Source organism: Anomaloglossus baeobatrachus, chromosome 7 (genome assembly GCF_048569485.1).
Source record: "Anomaloglossus baeobatrachus isolate aAnoBae1 chromosome 7, aAnoBae1.hap1, whole genome shotgun sequence".
Lineage (NCBI taxonomy): Eukaryota > Metazoa > Chordata > Amphibia > Anura > Aromobatidae > Anomaloglossus > Anomaloglossus baeobatrachus.
Genome location: NC_134359.1, coordinates 288,369,061 through 288,392,049, shown reverse-complemented (window position 1 = coordinate 288,392,049; position 22,989 = coordinate 288,369,061). Strand labels below are relative to the sequence as shown.

Here is a 22,989-nt window from a genome sequence, read left to right as displayed (position 1 = left end):
GATCAGTAATGTATGTACACAGTGACTGCACCAGCAGAATAGTGAGTGCAGCTCTGGAGTATAATACAGGAGGTAACTCAGGATCAGTAATGTAATGTATGTACACAGTGACTGCACCAGCAGAATAGTGAGTGCAGCCCCCCGAGTATAATACAGGAGGTAACTCGGGATCAGTAATGTAATGTATGTACACAGTGACTGCACCAGCAGAATAGTGAGTGCAGCTCTGGAGTATAATACAGGAGGTAACTCAGGATCAGTAATGTATGTACACAGTGACTGCACCAGCAGAATAGTGAGTGCAGCCCCCCGAGTATAATACAGGAGGTAACTCGGGATCAGTAATGTAATGTATGTACACAGTGACTGCACCAGCAGAATAGTGAGTGCAGCTCTGGAGTATAATACAGGAGGTAACTCAGGATCAGTAATGTATGTACACAGTGACTGCACCAGCAGAATAGTGAGTGCAGCTCTGGAGTATAATACAGGAGGTAACTCAGGATCAGTAATGTAATGTATGTACACAGTGACTGCACCAGCAGAATAGTGAGTGCAGCTCTGGTGTATAATACAGGAGGTAACTCAGGATCAGCACAGGATTAGTAATGTAATGTATGTACACAGTGACTGCACCAGCAGAATAGTGAGTGCAGCTCTGGAGTATAATACAGGAGGTAACTCAGGATCAGTAATGTAATGTATGTACACAGTGACTGCACCAGCAGAATAGTGAGTGCAGCTCTGGAGTATAATACAGGAGGTAACTCAGGATCAGTAATGTAATGTATGTACACAGTGACTGCACCAGCAGAATAGTGAGTGCAGCTCTGGAGTATAATACAGGAGGTAACTCAGGATCAGTAATGTAATGTATGTACACAGTGACTGCACCAGCAGAATAGTGAGTGCAGCTCTGGAGTATAATACAGGAGGTAACTCAGGATCAGTAATGTAATGTATGTACACAGTGACTGCACCAGCAGAATAGTGAGTGCAGCTCTGGAGTATAATACAGGAGGTAACTCAGGATCAGTAATGTAATGTATGTACACAGTGACTGCACCAGCAGAATAGTGAGTGCAGCTCCCCGAGTATAATACAGGAGGTAACTCGGGATCAGTAATGTAATGTATGTACACAGTGACTGCACCAGCAGAATAGTGAGTGCAGCTCTGGAGTATAATACAGGATGTAACTCAGGATCAGTAATGTAATGTATGTACACAGTGACTGCACCAGCAGAATAGTGAGTGCAGCTCTGGAGTATAATACAGGAGGTAACTCAGGATCAGTAATGTAATGTATGTACACAGTGACTGCACCAGCAGAATAGTGAGTGCAGCTCTGGAGTATAATACAGGAGGTAACTCAGGATCAGTAATGTAATGTATGTACACAGTGACTGCACCAGCAGAATAGTGAGTGCAGCCCCCCGAGTATAATACAGGAGGTAACTCGGGATCAGTAATGTAATGTATGTACACAGTGACTGCACCAGCAGAATAGTGAGTGCAGCTCTGGAGTATAATACAGGAGGTAACTCAGGATCAGTATTGTATGTACACAGTGACTGCACCAGCAGAATAGTGAGTGCAGCTCTGGAGTATAATACAGGATGTAACTCAGGATCAGTAATGTATTGTATGTACACAGTGACTGCACCAGCAGAATAGTGAGTGCAGCTCTGGAGTATAATACAAGATGTAACTCAGGATCAGTAATGTATTGTATGTACACAGTGACTGCACCAGCAGAATAGTGAGTGCAGCTCTGGAGTATAATACAGGATGTAACTCAGGATCAGTAATGTATTGTATGTACACAGTGACTGCACCAGCAGAATAGTGAGTGCAGCTCTGGAGTATAATACAAGATGTAACTCAGGATCAGTAATGTATTGTATGTACACAGTGACTGCACCAGCAGAATAGTGAGTGCAGCTCTGGAGTATAATACAGGAGGTAACTCAGGATCAGTAATGTAATGTATGTACACAGTGACTGCACCAGCAGAATAGTGAGTGCAGCTCTGGAGTATAACACAAGATGTAACTCAGGATCAGAATGTAATTTATGTACACAGTGACTGCACCAGAGGAATAGTGAGTGCAGCTCTGGAGTATAATACAGGATGTAACTCAGGATCAGTAATGTAATGTATGTACACAGTGACTGCACCAGAGGAATAGTGAGTGCAGCTCTGGAGTATAATACAGGATGTAACTCAGGATCAGTACAGGAATAGTAATGTAATGTATGTACACAGTGACTGCTCCAGCAGAATAGTGAGCGCAGCTCTGGAATATAATACAGGATGTAACTCAGGATCAGTAATGTATGTACACAGTGACTGCACCAGCAGAATAGTGAGTGCAGCTCTGGAGTATAATACAGGAGGTAACTCAGGATCAGTAATGTAATGTATGTACACAGTGACTGCACCAGCAGAATAGTGAGTGCAGCTCTGGAGTATAATACAGGAGGTAACTCAGGATCAGTAATGTAATGTATGTACACAGTGAATGCACCAGCAGAATAGTGAGTGCAGCTCCTGAGTATAATACAAGATGTAACTCAGGATCAGTAATGTATTGTATGTACACAGTGACTGCTCCAGCAGAATAGTGAGTGCAGCTCTGGAGTATAATACAGGATGTAACTCAGGATCAGTAATGTAAGGTATGTACACAGTGACTGCACCAGCAGAATAGTGAGTGCAGCTCTGGAGTATAATACAGGAGGTAACTCAGGATCAGTAATGTATGTACACAGTGACTGCACCAGCAGAATAGTGAGTGCAGCTCTGGAGTATAATACAGGAGGTAACTCAGGATCAGTAATGTATGTACACAGTGACCGCACCAGCAGAATAGTGAGTGCAGCTCTGGAGTATAATACAGGAGGTAACTCAGGATCAGTAATGTATGTACACAGTGACTGCACCAGCAGAATAGTGAGTGCAGCTCTGGAGTATAATACAAGATGTAACTCGGGATCAGTAATGTAATGTATGTACACAGTGACTGCACCAGCAGAATAGTGAGTGCAGCTCTGGAGTATAATACAGGAGGTAACTCAGGATCAGTAATGTAATGTATGTACACAGTGACTGCACCAGCAGAATAGTGAGTGCAGCCCCCCGAGTATAATACAGGAGGTAACTCGGGATCAGTAATGTAATGTATGTACACAGTGACTGCACCAGCAGAATAGTGAGTGCAGCTCTGGAGTATAATACAGGAGGTAACTCAGGATCAGTAATGTATGTACACAGTGACTGCACCAGCAGAATAGTGAGTGCAGCCCCCCGAGTATAATACAGGAGGTAACTCGGGATCAGTAATGTAATGTATGTACACAGTGACTGCTCCAGCAGAATAGTGAGTGCAGCTCTGGAGTATAATACAGGAGGTAACTCAGGATCAGTAATGTATGTACACAGTGACTGCACCAGCAGAATAGTGAGTGCAGCTCTGGAGTATAATACAGGAGGTAACTCAGGATCAGTAATGTAATGTATGTACACAGTGACTGCACCAGCAGAATAGTGAGTGCAGCTCTGGTGTATAATACAGGAGGTAACTCAGGATCAGCACAGGATTAGTAATGTAATGTATGTACACAGTGACTGCACCAGCAGAATAGTGAGTGCAGCTCTGGAGTATAATACAGGAGGTAACTCAGGATCAGTAATGTAATGTATGTACACAGTGACTGCACCAGCAGAATAGTGAGTGCAGCTCTGGAGTATAATACAGGAGGTAACTCAGGATCAGTAATGTAATGTATGTACACAGTGACTGCACCAGCAGAATAGTGAGTGCAGCTCTGGAGTATAATACAGGAGGTAACTCAGGATCAGTAATGTAATGTATGTACACAGTGACTGCACCAGCAGAATAGTGAGTGCAGCTCTGGAGTATAATACAGGAGGTAACTCAGGATCAGTAATGTATGTACACAGTGACTGCACCAGCAGAATAGTGAGTGCAGCTCCCCGAGTATAATACAGGAGGTAACTCGGGATCAGTAATGTAATGTATGTACACAGTGACTGCACCAGCAGAATAGTGAGTGCAGCTCTGGAGTATAATACAGGAGGTAACTCAGGATCAGTAATGTAATGTATGTACACAGTGACTGCACCAGCAGAATAGTGAGTGCAGCCCCCCGAGTATAATACAGGAGGTAACTCGGGATCAGTAATGTAATGTATGTACACAGTGACTGCACCAGCAGAATAGTGAGTGCAGCTCTGGAGTATAATACAGGAGGTAACTCAGGATCAGTATTGTATGTACACAGTGACTGCACCAGCAGAATAGTGAGTGCAGCTCTGGAGTATAATACAGGATGTAACTCAGGATCAGTAATGTATTGTATGTACACAGTGACTGCACCAGCAGAATAGTGAGTGCAGCTCTGGAGTATAATACAAGATGTAACTCAGGATCAGTAATGTATTGTATGTACACAGTGACTGCACCAGCAGAATAGTGAGTGCAGCTCTGGAGTATAATACAGGATGTAACTCAGGATCAGTAATGTATTGTATGTACACAGTGACTGCACCAGCAGAATAGTGAGTGCAGCTCTGGAGTATAATACAAGATGTAACTCAGGATCAGTAATGTATTGTATGTACACAGTGACTGCACCAGCAGAATAGTGAGTGCAGCTCTGGAGTATAATACAGGATGTAACTCAGGATCAGTAATGTATGTACACAGTGACTGCACCAGCAGAATAGTGAGTGCAGCTCTGGAGTATAATACAGGAGGTAACTCAGGATCAGTAATGTAATGTATGTACACAGTGACTGCACCAGCAGAATAGTGAGTGCAGCTCTGGAGTATAACACAAGATGTAACTCAGGATCAGAATGTAATTTATGTACACAGTGACTGCACCAGAGGAATAGTGAGTGCAGCTCTGGAGTATAATACAGGATGTAACTCAGGATCAGTAATGTAATGTATGTACACAGTGACTGCACCAGAGGAATAGTGAGTGCAGCTCTGGAGTATAATACAGGATGTAACTCAGGATCAGTACAGGAATAGTAATGTATGTACACAGTGACTGCTCCAGTAGAATAGTGAGCGCAGCTCTGGAATATAATACAGGATGTAACTCAGGATCAGTAATGTATGTACACAGTGACTGCACCAGCAGAATAGTGAGTGCAGCTCTGGAGTATAATACAGGATGTAACTCAGGATCAGTAATGTAATGTATGTACACAGTGACTGCACCAGCAGAATAGTGAGTGCAGCTCTGGAGTATAATACAGGAGGTAACTCAGGATCAGTAATGTAATGTATGTACACAGTGACTCCAGCAGAATAGTGAGTGCAGCTCTGGAGTATAATACAGGATGTAACTCAGGATCAGTAATGTAATGTATGTACACAGTGACTGCACCAGCAGAATAGTGAGTGCAGCTCTGGAGTATAATACAGAATGTAGCTCAGGATCCGTGTGGTATAAGTAATGTAATGTATGTATATATGCAGTGTTATGCATACGCCCTACTTGATTCTTCAAAAGTGCATTTCCAAGAGGAATAACAGAGGAACAACAAAGATCAAAATTGGTGTCCGGTGTAATTAATAGTATACCGATTGTCTATAGACTGTGTGCACGTGTGATGTGCTGGGTATACAGGAGCGCTGCTGGTACATCTTAATAAGGGGAACATAATAACCTCATTCCCTCCGGATGGAAATGTCATTAACCGCGTATAACAGGAGGCTTCTATCTCTGCGCAGTCTCCTTCCATAAGGTCAGCAGCAAGACAGGTTCGATCTTTTGTCTTCTCTGGTGGCGAGTGTCATTACAAATGAAGGGAACGTACGAGCTGAAGACGATGGATGGTTCTCGCACCCCCAGATGTGTGGCATTGACTGGGGGGATCCGACCATCACTGATAAGACATTTATACTATAGCCGGTCGATATCCGGTATACTCTGCAATGTATATGTGAGAATTCAGTACAGTAACGTCAGGCGGCTCAGACCACGGGGAAGGATCTCCGAGCAGACCCTGAGCTTGGGACCGCCCACATGGCACTTCTGACCTCATTTGCATAGTTGCTAAAAGTTCTCAGTGCGACGTCTCTCGGCAATGATGACGGTTTGTGTACTCTGCCGTCTTTTCCTTTCTTTCATTTTCTGATTAAATTGGGTATGTTTACATTCTGTTACCATGGAGATACATCGTTCCCAAGAGGAGCTGTAGACACAGAAACGGTTCTGTGTAAAGCTTCATTCCTCATTTAATGTGCATATGTTTTTAAAGGTGGACGTGGCCTTTAGGGGGTCCGCTGCTTTGTCACATAAGCCCCTACAGAGAGACAAACCAATTCCTGACCCCCATGGGTGCCGATCGTAATGTAGGACTGATACAACTGCAAATAATTAGGATTGTAGTGGTCGTCTAGGGAGTCATCAGCACTGGGGATGGCGGGAATAAAGCCGCCATATAGTGCGTCCTCCTGCATCCGCTATGAATTATTGGCAATATTGCAGCAGGATCTGGAATGATAGCGACTGGGTCATTCCTCCTAAATATGTGCCGCTCTTAAAGGGTATCTCCACCTAAATTGTATTTATAGATAGGTAAACGGATAAATAAATAAATCTTTATTTTTATATAGCGCTAACATATTCCGCAGCGCTTCACATACATCAGGAACACTGTCCCCATTGGGGCTCACAATCTAGAGTCCCTATCTGTATGTCTTTGGAGTGTGGGAGGAAACCGGAGACCCCGGAGGAAACCCACGCAAACACGCGGAGAACATACAAACTCCTTGCAAATAGTGTCCTTGGTGGGATTCGAACCCAGGACCCCAGCGCTGCAAGACTGCAGTGCTAACCACTGAGCCACCACAAGACTGCAGTGCTAACCACTGAGCCACCACAAGACTGCAGTGCTAACCACTGAGCCACCACAAGTCTGCAGTGCTAACCACTGAGCCACCACAAGACCGCAGTGCTAACCACTGAGCCACCACAAGACTGCAGTGCTAACCACTGAGCCACCACAAGACTGCAGTGCTAACCACTGAGCCACCACAAGACTGCAGTGCTAACCACTGAGCCACCACAAGTCTGCAGTGCTAACCACTGAGCCACCACAAGACTGCAGTGCTAACCACTGAGCCACGGATACACTTACCTGCCTGGGGTGAAGGGGAGGTGGACGGCTCCGTAGCCCCTCACTACATCATTCCCAAAGGCATCCGGTCCGTAGACGCTGATCACAATCTGAGGCCCTGAAACACAACAGGGACAAAGTATGAGAAAAAAAAACAAAATAGTGACTATGGATCTGAGCAGACGTCACCCCCATCAAAGCTCAATGTTGCCTCCGGTGGTCAGATCATGGAAATACTCTTTGGACATGATGTCTGGGACCCCCAGCGATCCTGTGAATAAAGGGGCTCATTGCTGATTTATCCCAACATCCTCTTCTAAGTTTCCCCTGCAGAGCGCCACCACAGTCACCTGGCTGTGCAGGGAACTGCAGCACGGCTCCATTCACCTGGGTGTCACTTGCAGGCTATACAGTATGTCCACCCATATCCTGTCCACTGCCATTAACATGAGAACGGCGGCAGCTATAGGCATAAAAGTGGTGTCTAGGTATAGTAAAGTAGCCATGCACTACGCAATGAAGCCACCTATAGCGCCACCTGGTGGAAAACAACGGAGTTAGCATTTTTATCTCGAAAACGGAACGAGATAGAGAATAAAAGTGAAATGCAAAGTTGTAGGGCATCATCAATTCAATACGAATCGACACGTTGCATGCAGAAATGCTATGATATGAAACCCATGACCCCCCCACCCCCCCAAAACATTGAATGCTGGTCACACATTGGCGCTCATTTAACTTTGATGCTCAGTGTCCCCCGTCAGCTGCAATGCACATCTGGGCTCTGCACAGCATACTGTATCTTGCTGCATGTTGTGCAATATGGTAGGTGACACGTTTGCACAAGCATCTGTGATATGTCGTCGTAGGTCCTGCAATGTTGGTGGAGGGGTCGCATACACCTGCTGTGTGATGTGACCTCACAAAAAGAAGTGCAATGGGGTCAGGTCAGGTGAGCGGAGGCCACTCCACACAGCCACCATACCCAATGACTTGCAGGAAGGTCTCCATGAGGTATCGCTTCACGTCCGCAGCCTTGTGAGGTTTACACCTTCTAATCATCTGTATGCAAGGTGTTGATTTGTATTGAATTGATGATGCCCAAAACTTTGTAATTCACTTTTTTTCTCTATCTCATTCCGTTTTTGAGATATAAATGCTAACTCCGTTGTTTTCCACCAGGTGGCGCTATAGGTGGTTTCATTGCGTAGCGCATGGCTACTTTACTATACCTAGACACCACTTCTATCCCTATAGCTGCCGCCATTCTCAAGTTAATGGCGGTGGATAGGATAGGGGTGGACACACTGTACAGTACTGCGGCCCCTTTATTGTCAGGATCGGTTGGGGGTCCCACTGGCCAGCCCTCCGCATTTACTAAATACATTTATTACCTATTGATAAGACGGGTGATAGTTGAATGATGGCTGGAGCAAGCGTGACCACAACTCCCATAGAAAATGAATGGAGCGGTGGTCACCGTGGAGCAGTGGGGGTCCCAGCAGTCAGACCCCCAGCCTTGATATTAATCACTTGTCTTTGACATAGGGTAGAACTATTGTTGTTCAGCCATGAAAACAGCCGAGCGCTGCAGATGGGAAGATGGAGCTACTCTTCTTAGCTGTCGGTACTGGTACACTGTAACAAGCCTTCAGCTGTGTGAATACGAGGACTCATATTTGACCTCTAAGCAGTAAAAAGAGATCCTGCAATACATAGAGGGACAAAAATACCCGCTGTTTGCGAAGAGTTAACGTCTCCAGACGAGAAGGCGATGCAGATGACACGTGTAATCTGCAGTCTGTAAACTGGAGCAGCGGGGGAGTCTACGAGAAGGCGCGTCCTGATGAGAGCGCGGCTTTGTTCGGTGAGGAGGTAGCGGAAAGCCGCAGCGGGATGTGAAGTAGCGAGTGCAGATAAGTAGGAGGAAGGACTCGCGCTCATCATCAGAGGCTCCGGCCCGAGGCTGAGGAGGACGCCGGATACATGAGAGAAGACGCCCGACCTAACCGGGCACCATCAATGATCCCGCTCCACTGGGAGGCTTCATATCAGCCAGCGACAGATGGATCCGGGGAATAACCGGGGCGTCCCCCAAAAGCCCACCCACTTCTGTGCCAGGCAAGCCCCCCCCCCAAACCCCACCCCCTTCTGTGCCAGGCAAGCACCCCCCCCAAAACCCCACTCCCTTCTGTGCCAGGCAAGCGCCCCCCAAAACCCCACCCCCTTCTGTGCCAGGCAAGCGCCCCCCCAAAACTCCACCCCCTTCTGTGCCAGGCAAGCGCCCCCCCAAAACTCCACCCCCTTCTGTGCCAGGCAAGTGCCCCCCAAAATCTCACCCCCTTCTGTGCCAGGCAAGTGCCCCCCAAAACCTCACCCCCTTCTGTGCCAGGCAAGCACCCCCCCAAAACCCCACCCACTTCTGTGCCAGGCAAGCACCCCGCAAAACCCCACCCACTTCTGTGCCAGGCAAGCACCCCGCAAAACCCCACCCACTTCTGTGCCAGGCAAGCGCCCCCCAAAATCTCACCCCCTTCTGTGCCAAGCAAGTGCCCCCCAAAATCTCACCCCCTTCTGTGCCAGGCAAGTGCCCCCCAAAATCTCACCCCCTTCTGTGCCAGGCAAGTGCCCCCCAAAATCTCACCCCCTTCTGTGCCAGGCAAGTGCCCCCCAAAATCTCACCCCCTTCTGTGCCAGGCAAGCGCCCCCCCAAAACCCCATCCACTTCTGTGCCATGGAAGCACCCCCCCAAAACCCCACCCACTTCTGTGCCAGGCAAGCACCCCGCAAAACCCCACCCACTTCTGTGCCAGGCAAGCGCCCCCCAAAACCCTACAGGCACCCCCCACCCAGAGGGCTAAAGGAGACAACCTAATGTACTAACTCCTAGTGCCATGGCAGCTGGGAGCCTAAATATTGACCCCCAAGTCCCCAATGCACCAAAACATATTACACCCTGCTGGATACATTGCGGTATAGAAACAATGTAATGCAGGTGATTAAAGCCAAATAAGGCCTTGCCATTATGGGGTTAATGTCCATGTGCGGCTCCTGTCCCTCACAATTACTGACTAGGAGAAGTAAAAAGGAAAACTGAGGCGTGAGCGCCACCTGGTGGTAGAGCCATGGCACTACAAGAGGGAGCAGGGAAATCCTTGCGTCTCGAGCACTTTTTGGGTCCGGTACTTACAGCCGTACGGGTTGGTGCTTTTGAAGGTGATCTCCACAGGGAAGTTCCACACCATGTCCTGGTTCACCGACCGGTTCTTGGACGCGATTTGGGAGATTCCTTCCTCCACCCCCTAAAAATGAGGAGTGAATAGAAATAAAGTGTGAGTAGTGCGACACCTAGTGGTAGAACGGAGCATTACACTATGATGAACTTCATACGGTAGCTAAAATTGGTGCAATATCTGAAAATATAATAAACTATCAAAAGTGATAACTGCAGCGTCCCCCCATGACACAGATAACCGCAGCGACCCCCCATAACAGAGATAACCGCAGCGTTCCCCATAACAGAGATAACCGCAGCGTCCCCCCATAACAGAGATAACCGCAGCGACCCCCGATGACACAGATAACCGCAGCGACGCCCGATGACACAGATAACCGCAGTGTCCCCCCCATAACAGAGATATCCGCAGCGTCCCCCATAACAGAGATATCCGCAGCGTCCCCCCATAACAGAGATAACCGCAGCGACCCCCGATGACACAGATAACCGCAGTGTCCCCCCCATAAGAGATAACGCAGCGTCCGCCCATGACAGAGATAACCACAGCGCCCCCCATGGCAGAGATAACCGCAGCGCCCCCCATAAGAGATATCCGCAGCGTCCCCCCCATAAGAGATATCCGCAGCGTCCCCCATAACAGAGATATCCGCAGCGTCCCCCATAACAGAGATATCCGCAGCGTCCCCCATAACAGAGATATCCGCAGCGTCCCCCATAACAGAGATATCCGCAGCGTCCCCCATAACAGAGATAACCGCAGCGTTCCCCATAACAGAGATAACCGCAGCGTCCCCCCATAACAGAGATAACCGCAGCGTCCCCCCATAACAGAGATAACCGCAGCGTCCCCCCATAACAGAGAAAACCGCAGCGTCCCCCATAACAGAGAAAACCGCAGCGTCCCCCCATAACAGAGATAACCGCAGCGTCCCCCCCATAAGAGATAATGCAGCATCCCCCCATGACACAGATAACTGCAGTGTCCCCCCCATAAGAGATAACGCAGCATCCCCCCTGTGAGGTAAATCCGGAGATATGACGATAAATCATGATATTCAAGTTATGTCAGGAAGCCCTCTCCTGGTGTCACCCCCCCTTTCCTTCACACAACTCCTTCAATCAGAAAATTTACCACAGGGATAAACGGTTTGTTTAGCAGATAGGTGTCAAAGGAACTGGTCTGTGTTCCACTTACACCTCCATGGCCATCTCCTGTGATATGGAGATAAGATGATGTGGGAACAATGGACACAGGAGGACTCCCTGCCGTGACCCTGTGGTAGGGGCTGCTATCTAATTAGCAAGCTTGGAAGTATCCAGACAGAACGACTCCAGGAAAATATGGTTCATATCTCGCAAGCCATATTTCCGATAAATATGGCAACCATAAAAATGGTGTCTCTGCATGCGGACGATGCTGGCACACCTTTTTTATGGGAGTAGGACATTGGGAAGTACCCCAGGCGTGATATCAGCCAATGGGGAACTAGTAGACAAGTCATGAGTCCTCTCGTTCTGTAGCTAAATTCATAACTGTCACAATGAGAGCGTTGGCGTCCGCCTACGACGCTCCCAGGCAAAGTTATGGCCCATATTCCATGTTGTGGATATTGTCCATAACTCCAGCCAGGGGTGGAGCAGTGCTCCCTCTGAGGTCACTAAGGTAGGAGGGGACCTGGATTTGCCCAGGTTGATAACCCTACTTCGGCCATTTTCCAGTGTTCTTTCGCTGGGGGTCACGTGTAGGAAACATCTGTGGGAAGGATCCTAGAAACCTGGTCTACAGCGCCCCCCTGTGGCCAGACGCACAAGGTAACTGCTGGAACTGTGTATGCCTGTTTGTAAACCATGCTTTATCTGTAACTGTACTCTGACATATGTATATTCTGTAGATTCCCTATTGTATATATTGTAGTTTCTAGTGTGCTTTAGGCTGATTAAATTATATAATTAATCTTGGGCTGTTCTGTTATCTCGATCTTGAATCCCACGTCTGTGTGTTCGGCTAATAGTTACCGTGAAGCGGTTGGTGGCAGCGAGTTGTGCCAAGGATTATTGTGGGGAGGCCAGTGAGATTCGGGGAGGTTTTATATATTCCGCCCGCGGAGGTCGGGGGAATATATACCCTACTCTCACCGGGGACCCTTCAATAATCGGCATAAGTAGTATAGCGGCCTCCTTGCTTATTGTCGGGCACTTCCATAATTGGCCTGACTATAAGAGGGGCGCTAGAGAGCGCGTCACGTGCTCTGTCTGTCGGTCGGGAGGTATAAAGGAGGGGTGACCCCCCACTTGTTACCCCCCGATTGTGACGTACTGGTAGCCAGCGCGGGGGATTTCTGAGTGACCCCCCCGGTGGTTCGTGACATATTGGTGGCAGCGGTGGGATCGAGATAATAGTGTGTGTGAGTGTGAGACCCATACTCCCAGACACTAAAGACTGCCTGCAGCAGCTGTGGCTGCTGGGGTCTTCAGACTAGCTCAACACTAGAGTGTCAGAGTGCAGATACTGTAAGGTGTGTGGGTGCATCAGGTGTCAGTTCTGTGTCAGTGACCAAAAGTCTGCAAGAATGGCTGATGGCACCAGGAGCAAAGCCAAAGGAATGGCCGATGCTCAGGCCAGAGACGATGAGGAGGTTGTCCACGAGCCCTCCAAGAGCCCGACGCCAGAGAACAGCTCTGCAGAGGACATCGCACAACCTGGCACTGCTGGACAAAATGAGGAGGAGCTCGCCCAAGGGTCCTCAACGAGCCAGATGCCAGTCCTCCGCTCTGAAATGGACAGTGAATCACCTGGCTCTGCAGCGTGCCGCAGATCACCACTTGCCAATCCCTCCGGCCTGAGAGGTGCAGAGGCCCTCCTTCAAGCTGCCTTGGCCAGGCTTATGGCTGGAGACCGGGATACCTACGAGATACTCATGGCCGAGCGTGAGCGACAGGCAGCGCGTGACGCTGAGGCTGCGGAGCGGCAAGCAGCGCGTGAAGAGCGACAGCAACAGGCAGAGCGTGACCACCAGCTGCAGCTAGCTCAGCTCCAGCCCTCATCAGCCACACGTGACCTTCAAGACACCAAACTTCCAAAGGTCCGTGTGGAGGACTTCCCAGTGCTGGAGAAGGATGGAGACTTGGACTCTTTCCTGACTGCTTTTGAACGGACTTGCCTGCAGCACCATCTGGACAAGGATCAGTGGGCCAAATACCTGACCCCCCGTCTAAGGGGTAAGGCCCTGGATATCCTTGGGGACTTGCCTGCTGAGGCAGATCAGGGCTACGACACCATCAAGCGGGCCCTGATCCAACAGTACAACCTCACTCCGGAGTCCTACCGCAAGAAGTTCCGGACCCTGCAAAAGGGACCAAAGGACTCCTGGGCTGACCACCGGCGGGCACTTGCCCGAGCTGCCGACCACTGGACCCAAGGCCTGCAGCTTACCACCGGACCAGAGATCCTAGACTTGGTCATCACAGAGCAACTCTTGTGGAACTGCCCTGAGGATCTCCGCCAGTTCATCCGAGACCAGAAGCCAAAGGGGTCCACGGCTACAGCTGCCCTGGCCGATGACTACACCAACAATCGGGCTCCTGAGGCCAGGAGAGCAGCCACCAGCAGCACCTGGAGAGGGGGTAAGATGAATTCTGCGACTGCCCCACCTGCCCCTAGACTGCAGGGGGTGTCCCCCTCAACTCCCCTCTCCAGGCCCGTGGCAGAGCCAAGACGGTGCCACCAGTGCAACCTACCTGGACACTTCAAGGCCATGTGCCCTCAGCGTCCCAAGGCCCCGGCTCCGTCCCCGTCCCAAGGGCCGCCCAAGGTGTATTGTGTGGGTGGGGGTGGTGGTAGGTCCCTGGACAGCTTCCAACCTGTCACCGTCAGCCGGTCTGTGACCATAGGACTGCGAGACAGCGCCTCGGAGGTGACTCTGGTGCGGCCTGAGATGGTGTCCCCCCAAGACTTGATCCCTGGAAAAACCCTCGCTGTCTCCGGGATTGGAGGCATTGACCCGGCGCTGCCTGTTGCTGGCATTTATGTGGACTGGGGCGCAGGGCGAGGGGTGAGAGAGGTGGGGGTAACTGATCGGATCCCTGCAAATGTGCTACTTGGGACAGATTTGGGGCAGATAACCTCCCAGTTTGGGCCCCCCCCAAGGGCTGAACCTTCAGCCAGTACTGACGTGCCTCCGGACAATGTTAATGTGTTATCTATGAATGATGTAAGGGAGGAGGGAGTGAACTCTGATTTTTCTGCTTGCACAGACACCATAGACACACACACAGCTGCAGCTGTGACAGGGGAGGGGGTCAGAGAAAGGTGTGACAATGCCTCTACAAGTAATCAGCCTGTGAGCTGGGATCTGTTGCCCTCTGCAGGGATAAGCAGAGAGCAGGGTGCTGCAGGGGGAGGACCAGTGTGTGGGGTGGGGGCTACCACAGCAAATGTGGGGTCCCCAGAGATTTCACAGCGGGGTTCTGTTGCTGCAGGGGGGAACAGGCAGGTGAGATTGGGGCCGGTCCCGGAGCGGAAGTGCTCCCAGGTAAGATCTCAGTGCAGGGTTCCCCCACAACCGGGGTGTCAGGAAGCCAGGTAGGTCTGCCTGAACCGGCGACTTGGTCAGGAACGGAGGAGGAGCAGGCACGACCCACGGTCGCAGCGGCTGTGGCCGCTGTCACCCGCAGTAGGAGTGCTGGAACCCAAGGGGCCTCCCGGAGGTCCGATAGCTCTTCCCCTTCTGACCAAGTGGCAGCAGAGTCAGGTGGAGGCCAGGACACAGGTCCCGGGGTACTGACCGAAGATGTGACAGTCTCGTCGATTCTGGCCACATCTAGTCAGGGGTTTCAGGCAGCGTTAGAAGCTGACGACAGCCTGAAAGCTCTAAAGGAGCAGGCGGCACAGCCTCCCTCGGACTCGGACCCGGAGCGAGTGGTCTGGGACCAAGGACGGCTGTACCGGGTCACGGTCCAGCAGGGTTCACCGGAGGCGTGGCCCAGGGACCGACAGTTGGTGGTACCCTATCCGTTCCGGACGGAGTTGTTGCGGATCGCACATGAGATTCCGATGGCCGGACACCTAGGGATCGCTAAGACCAAGGCCAGGTTAAACCAGCATTTCTACTGGCCAAAAATGGGGGCCGATGTGGTTGCCTACTGCCGTTCGTGTGAAACCTGTCAGAGAGTGGGGAAGGCGGGGCCACACCCCAAAGCCCCACTGGTATCTCTGCCAATCATCGATGAGCCTTTCAGGAGGGTGGCTGTGGATCTGGTCGGCCCGCTGGCCATCCCCAGCAGCTCCGGGAAACGCTTCATACTAACGGTAGTGGACTATGCCACCCGGTACCCAGAAGCAGTGGCCTTGTCGTCCATTCGGGCTGACAAGGTGGCCACCGCCTTGCTGGAGATTTTCTCCCGAGTGGGTTTTCCCCAGGAAATGCTCACTGACCGGGGGACCCAATTCATGTCCCAGCTGATGGAGGCCCTCTGTAAGCAAGTCCAGGTGCGACATCTGGTGGCCAGCCCGTACCATCCACAGACTAATGGCCTGTGCGAGCGGTTTAATGGCACCTTAAAGCAGATGCTTAAGATGTTGGTCGACTCCCATGGGCGTGACTGGGAGCGGTATCTCCCACACCTGTTATTTGCTTACCGGGAGGTTCCACAGGCCTCAACAGGATTCTCACCGTTTGAGCTCCTGTACGGGCGACGTGTGCGGGGCCCCCTGGCTCTGGTGAAAGAGGCTTGGGAAGGGGATTTGGCCACCCCTGGAGTGTCGGTTATCGAGTATGTCATGCGCTTCCGGGACAAAACGCAGGCCGTGACGCAACTGGTACACGACAATATGGCTCAAGCCCAGGCCGATCAGAAGCGTTGGTACGACCAGAACGCTTGTGAGAGGACCTACCAAGTGGGTCAAAAGGTGTGGGTACTGGTCCCCGTACCACAGGACAAGCTTCAGGCAGCCTGGGAAGGCCCATACCTCGTGTACCAGCAGCTCAACCCTGTGACGTACCTGGTCACCCTGGACCCTGCCCGTGGAAGGCGGAAGCCCTTCCATGTGAACATGATGAAGGCACATCATGAGCGGGAGGCATGTGCGCTCCCCGTGTGCAACCTGCCCGAGGAGGGAGAAGCGGAAACCCTCTTGGATATGCTAGCCCAGGTTAGGGCAGGCGGATCCATTGAGGATGTGGACGTTGGCCACCAGCTCTTGGAGGACCAACGGTCCCAGCTGTGGGCCACCCTACACCCCTTCCGGGGGTTGTTTACCAACCAGCCCGGAAGGACTGACTTGGCTGTCCATCACGTGGACACTGGGGATCATCCCCCGATCCGGCGTTCAGCATATCGGGTTTCCCTGGAGGTGCAGCAACACATGCGCCAGGAGATTGACGAGATGCTGAAGCTGGGGGTGATCCAGGCATCCAACAGCGCTTGGGCCTCGCCTGTAGTCCTCGTCCCTAAGAAGGACCGAACCACTCGGTTCTGCGTGGACTACAGGGGGCTCAATGCTGTCACGGTCGCCGATGCGTACCCAATGCCACGCATCGATGACCTGCTCGATCAGTTGGCCGGGGCTCAGTACCTGACCATCATGGATCTGAGCCGGGGATATTGGCAGATCCCCCTGACTCGCAAGGCCAGGGAACGCTCTGCCTTTATTACCCCATTTGGACTGTACGAGTCCACGGTGATGCCATTCGGGATGAGGAATGCCCCTGCCACTTTACAGCGGATGGTCAACACCCTGCTCAAGGGACTTGAAGGGTACGCGGCCGCGTACCTGGATGACATTGCCGTCTTCAGTCCCACCTGGGAGGACCACCTAGAGCATCTAGCACAGGTGCTCAGGCGGATCCACCAGGCAGGTTTGACCATCAAGCCGGGAAAGTGTCAGCTGGCCATGAGCGAGGTCCAGTACCTCGGTCACCGGGTAGGCGGGAGAACACTGAAGCCCGAGCCTGAGAAAGTGGAGGCCATCGCGTCCTGGCCCACCCCCAGGACCAAGAAGCAGGTGATGTCCTTCTTGGGGACCGCTGGGTACTATAGGAGGTTTGTTCCATGCTATAGTAGCCTGGCAAAGCCCTTGACGGACCTCACCAAGAAGAAGCTGCCCTCTGCAGTCGATTGGACAATGGACTGCGAGACAGCCTTCCGGGCCCTAAAGGACGCCCTGTCCAGCCCGCCCGTGCTACAGGCAGCCGACTTCACGCGGCCGTTTGTAGTACAGACCGACGCCAGTGACTTCGGCCTCGGTGCGGTGCTCAGCCAGGTGGACTCTGCGAGCCAAGAGCACCCAGTCTTGTACCTGAGCAGGAAGCTGTTACCAAGGGAAGTGGCCTATTCCACGATGGAAAAGGAGTGCCTGGCCATAGTGTGGGCCCTGCAGCGTCTGCAACCCTATCCATACGGGCGCCACTTCATCGTGGAGACGGACCACAATCCCCTCAGCTGGTTACACATTGTCTCCGGGACGAATGGCAGGTTGTTGTGATGGAGCCTGGCGCTCCAGCAATACAACTTCACCATTCGACACAAAAGGGGCCGTGACCACGGTAACGCAGACGGGCTGTCCCGACAAGGAGAGGTCGCGGACGGGCGCACGGGGGAACACCGGAGTGTGCTGCCCCCTAGCGCCCTCAAAAGGGGGGAGGTGTGAGGTAAATCCGGAGATATGACGATAAATCATGATATTCAAGTTATGTCAGGAAGCCCTCTCCTGGTGTCACCCCCCCTTTCCTTCACACAACTCCTTCAATCAGAAAATTTACCACAGGGATAAACGGTTTGTTTAGCAGATAGGTGTCAAAGGAACTGGTCTGTGTTCCACTTACACCTCCATGGCCATCTCCTGTGATATGGAGATTAGATGATGTGGGAACAATGGACACAGGATGACTCCCTGCCGTGACCCTGTGGTAGGGGCTGCTATCTAATTAGCAAGCTTGGAAGTATCCAGACAGAACGACTCCAGTAAAATATGGTTCATATCTCGCAAGCCATATTTCCGATAAATATGGCAACCATAAAAATGGTGTCTCTGCATGCGGACGATGCTGGCACACCTTTTTTATGGGAGGAGGACATTGGGAAGTACCCCAGGCGTGATATCAGCCAATGGGGAACTAGTAGACAAGTCATGAGTCCTCTCGTTCTGTAGCTAAATTCATAACTGTCACAATGAGAGCGTTGGCGTCCGCCTACGACGCTCCCAGGCAAAGTTATGGCCCATATTCCATGTTGTGGATATTGTCCATAACTCCAGCCAGGGGTGGAGCAGTGCTCCCTCTGAGGTCACTAAGGTAGGAGGGGACCTGGATTTGCCCAGGTTGATAACCCTACTTCGGCCATTTTCCAGTGTTCTTTCGCTGGGGGTCACGTGTAGGAAACATCTGTGGGAAGGATCCTAGAAACCTGGTTTACAGCGCCCCCCTGTGGCCAGACGTACAAGGTAACTGCTGGAACTGTGTATGCCTGTTTGTAAACCATGCTTTATCTGTAACTGTACTCTGACATATGTATATTCTGTAGATTCCCTATTGTATATATTGTAGTTTCTAGTGTGCTTTAGGCTGATTAAATTATATAATTAATCTTGGGCTGTTCTGTTATCTCGATCTTGAATCCCACGTCTGTGTGTTCGGCTAATAGTTACCGTGAAGCGGTTGGTGGCAGCGAGTTGTGCCAAGGATTATTGTGGGGAGGCCAGTGAGATTCGGGGAGGTTTTATATATTCCGCCCGCGGAGGTCGGGGGAATATATACCCTACTCTCACCGGGGACCCTTCAATAATCGGCATAAGTAGTATAGCGGCCTCCTTGCTTATTGTCGGGCACTTCCATAATTGGCCTGACTATAAGAGGGGCGCTAGAGAGCGCGTCACGTGCTCTGTCTGTCGGTCGGGAGGTATAAAGGAGGGGTGACCCCCCACTTGTTACCCCCCGATTGTGACGTACTGGTAGCCAGCGCGGGGGATTTCTGAGTGACCCCCCCGGTGGTTCGTGACACCCCCCATAACCAATAAATATATATTTTTGAAAAATAAAATGCACAGATTCTTATCATTCATAAAAAAAATAAAATAAATAAACATATCAGATTTAGTCTCAGCAAATAAAATACCAGAATGTATCACACACTGACCACTGAACTAAAATAAGTAAAATATATAAGAATGTGAGACTGGCGGCTTTCTGGTCACTGCCGTCCAAAAATACAGAAAAAAATTGGATCAGAAAGTCGCACAAACCCCAAACTGTCCACAATAAATACAGCGGCTCGTGCTGTGAAACACAAGCTACCAAGAGAAAAATTAAAAATGTATTGCTCCTGGAAAGTGAAGAGGGGCCCCCGAGGGCCACATACACCCTGGGGTCCGGCCGTGACAGGAGAAAGGTCCCTGGAGAGCGAAGCGGTGGCAGCGAGGATGATGGCGGTCAGTGATGAAGGCAGACGGTAGTGTCAGCGAAGACAAATGTCAGTCACTGAGACAGACAGCAGTGGCAGCGAGGACGATGGCGGTCACTGTTGGAGGGGGACGGCGGTGACTATAGGAGTCATTGATTGAGACAGACAGCGGTGGCAGCAAAGACGATGGTGGTCACTGATGGAGGGGGACGGCGGTGGCAGCGAGGATGATGGTGGTCACTCATGGAGGGGGACGGCGGTGGCAGCGAGGACAATGGCGGTCACTAATGGAGGAGGACAGCGGTGGCAGCGAGGACGATGGCGGTGGCAGCGAGGATGATGGCGGTCACTCATGGAGTGGCGGTGGTGGCAGTGAAGACAATGACGGTCACTGATTGAGGGGGACAGCGGTGGGCCGGTGGCAGCGAGGATGATGGCGGTGGCAGCGAGGATGATGGCGGTCACTGATGGAGGGGGCGGCCGGTGTCCGCGGTACTTACTGACGTGGGGGCCCAGTCGTGGCCGTACACGAAGCAATACTTGCAGTAGAGATCGTCAAACTCCGGGAACTTTTGAAAAAACACAAACAAAAAAAAAAATTAAAAATGGCAGAAAAGAGAACAATATGAGACACACCGCGGCTCCGCGGACTACACCCCCCACCCCCCCGATACCTGCAACCGGGGCCCGGACCCCAAAACTGGCCCCTGCACTATTCCATGATATAGGGTTGCCCAGCTGATGCAAAACTACAACTCCCAGCATGCCCTGTGCTACACGGTAGCAGTGGTCTACTCCTATACCCGCCCGGCCACCACTACTAGGCCTCACCTCGCCGCTCTCAATCTGTCCGTTCACGTTCAGGAGGAAGATGCTCGGATTAGACGCCATTTCCAGCACCGTTACCGGAGACCCCCGAAGGGAGAGAGGCCAGGGGCGGAGTCCAGGCCCGGAACGTGGCGGAGATTCTGCTCTGTGCGGGGCGTTGTTAAGGGACGCGCCGACCTTAGCAACCGCTGGCTACGGCGAGAGGGAGGGACAAAGTTTCTTCAGCGCGTTCAGGAGACAGGTTTGTAAGTGCTCCCGTCTGCAAGTCTGGTGCCGGCTGATTCCCTGGCAGTAAGAATATACATAGAGGGGAAAGGTTAATCACAGATACGTCATGTAACTCAACAAAGCCTTCAGATATTCCCTGGCTAATTGATTCCATATTTCTATTGCGTCAGCTTCTCCAATCACAGTACATCTTTCATTTTTCAAGAGCTGTTTAAAAATTGAAAGCTGAGCTCTGATTGGTTGTTATGGGCATAGACGATACTGTCTCTCTCAGCTGTATTTATGTTGTATTTTTCAGTAGGGGCGGCCATTAGACCAGGTATGAATGGTGTGGCACTCCTCCTCACACTCAGGTACCAGTCTCCTCGCACTCTCTAGTGTGGCACTCCTCCTCACACTCATGCACCGGTCTCCTCGCCCTCTCTGGTGTGGCACTCCTCCTCACACTCAGGTACCCATCTCCTTGCACTCTCTGGTGTGGCACTCCTCCTCACACTCAGGTACCAGTGTCCTAGCACTCTCTAGTGTGGCACTCCTCCTCACACTCATGCACCAGTCTCCTCACACTCTAGTGTGGCACTCCTCCTCACACTCATGCACCGGTCTCCTCACACTCTCTGGTGTGGCACTCCTCCTCACACTCAGGTACCAGTCTCCTTGCACTCTCTGGTGTGGCACTCCTCCTCACACTCATGCACCGGTCTCCTCGCACTCTCTGGTGTGGCACTCCTCCTCACACTCAGGTACCAGTCTCCTCACACTCTCTAGTGTGGCACTCCTCCTCACACTCAGGTACCAGTCTCCTCACACTCTCTAGTGTGGCACTCCTCCTCACACTCAGGTACCAGTCTCCTCACACTCTCTAGTGTGGCACTCCTCCTCACACTCAGGTACCAGTCTCCTCGCCCTCTCTGGTGTGGCACTCCTCCTCACACTCAGGTACCAGTCTCCTCGCACTCTCTAGTGTGGCACTCCTCCTCACACTCAGGTACCGGTCTCCTCGCCCTCTCTGGTGTAGCACTCCTCCTCACACTCAGGTACCAGTCTCCTCGCACTCTCTAGTGTGGCACTCCTCCTCACACTCAGGTACCGGTCTCCTCGCCCTCTCTGGTGTGGCACTCCTCCTCACACTCAGGTACCAGTCTCCTCGCAGTCTCTAGTGTGGCACTCCTCCTCACACTCAGGTACCGGTCTCCTCGCCCTCTCTGGTGTGGCACTCCTCACATTCAGGTACCAGTCTCCTAGCACTCTCTGGTGTAGCACTCCTCCTCACACTCAGGTAACGATCTCCTCACACTCTCTGGTGTGGCACTCCTGCTCACACTCAGGTAACGATCTCCTCGCCCTCTCTGGTGTGGCACTCCACACACTCAGGTACCAGTCTCCTTGCACTCTCTAGTGTGGCACTCCTCCTCACACTCAGGTACCGGTCTCCTCGCCCTCTCTGGTGTAGCACTCCTCCTCACACTCAGGTACCAGTCTCCTCGCACTCTCTAGTGTGGCACTCCTCCTCACACTCAGGTACCAGTCTCCTCGCACTCTCTAGTGTGGCACTCCTCCTCACACTCAGGTACCAGTCTCCTCGCACTCAGGTACCAATCTCCTCGCACTCTCTAGTGTGGCACTCCTCCTCACACTCAGGTACCGGTCTCCTCGCCCTCTCTGGTGTAGCACTCCTCCTCACACTCAGGTACCAGTCTCCTCGCACTCTCTAGTGTGGCACTCCTCCTCACACTCAGGTACCGGTCTCCTCGCCCTCTCTGGTGTAGCACTCCTCCTCACACTCAGGTACCAGTCTCCTCGCACTCTTTGGTGTAGCACTCCTCCTCACACTCAGGTACCAGTCTCCTCGCACTCTCTGGTGTGGCACTCCTCCTCACACTCAGGTACCGGTCTCCTCGCACTCTCTGGCGTGGCACTCCTCCTCACACTCAGGTACCAGTCTCCTCGCACTCTCTGGTGTGGCACTCCTCCTCACACTCAGGTACCGGTCTCCTCGCCCCCTCTGGTGTAGCACTCCTCCTCACACTCGGGTACCAGTCTCCTCGCACTCTCTAGTGTGGCACTCCTCCTCACACTCAGGTACCAGTCTCCTCGCACTCTCTAGTGTGGCACTCCTCCTCACACTCAGGTAC

General features: G+C 51.7%; 1 protein-coding gene across 1 annotated transcript in view; it reads right to left on the bottom strand.

The window, feature by feature from the left end:
- The window catches only part of B9D1 (B9 domain containing 1), a 68,724-nt gene extending 47,914 nt beyond the window's left edge, over nucleotides 1-20,810 (bottom strand). Inside the window, exons 1-4 of the mRNA XM_075318346.1 lie at nucleotides 20,630-20,810; nucleotides 20,299-20,367; nucleotides 10,355-10,466; nucleotides 7,186-7,282 (exon numbers count right to left, since the gene is read on the bottom strand). Coding sequence (XP_075174461.1) covers nucleotides 7,186-7,282; nucleotides 10,355-10,466; nucleotides 20,299-20,367; nucleotides 20,630-20,689 — 338 coding nt within the window. The 5' untranslated portion in view covers nucleotides 20,690-20,810. The remainder of the gene's footprint in view (nucleotides 1-7,185; nucleotides 7,283-10,354; nucleotides 10,467-20,298; nucleotides 20,368-20,629) is intronic.
- Nucleotides 20,811-22,989: the final 2,179 nt, after the last annotated feature.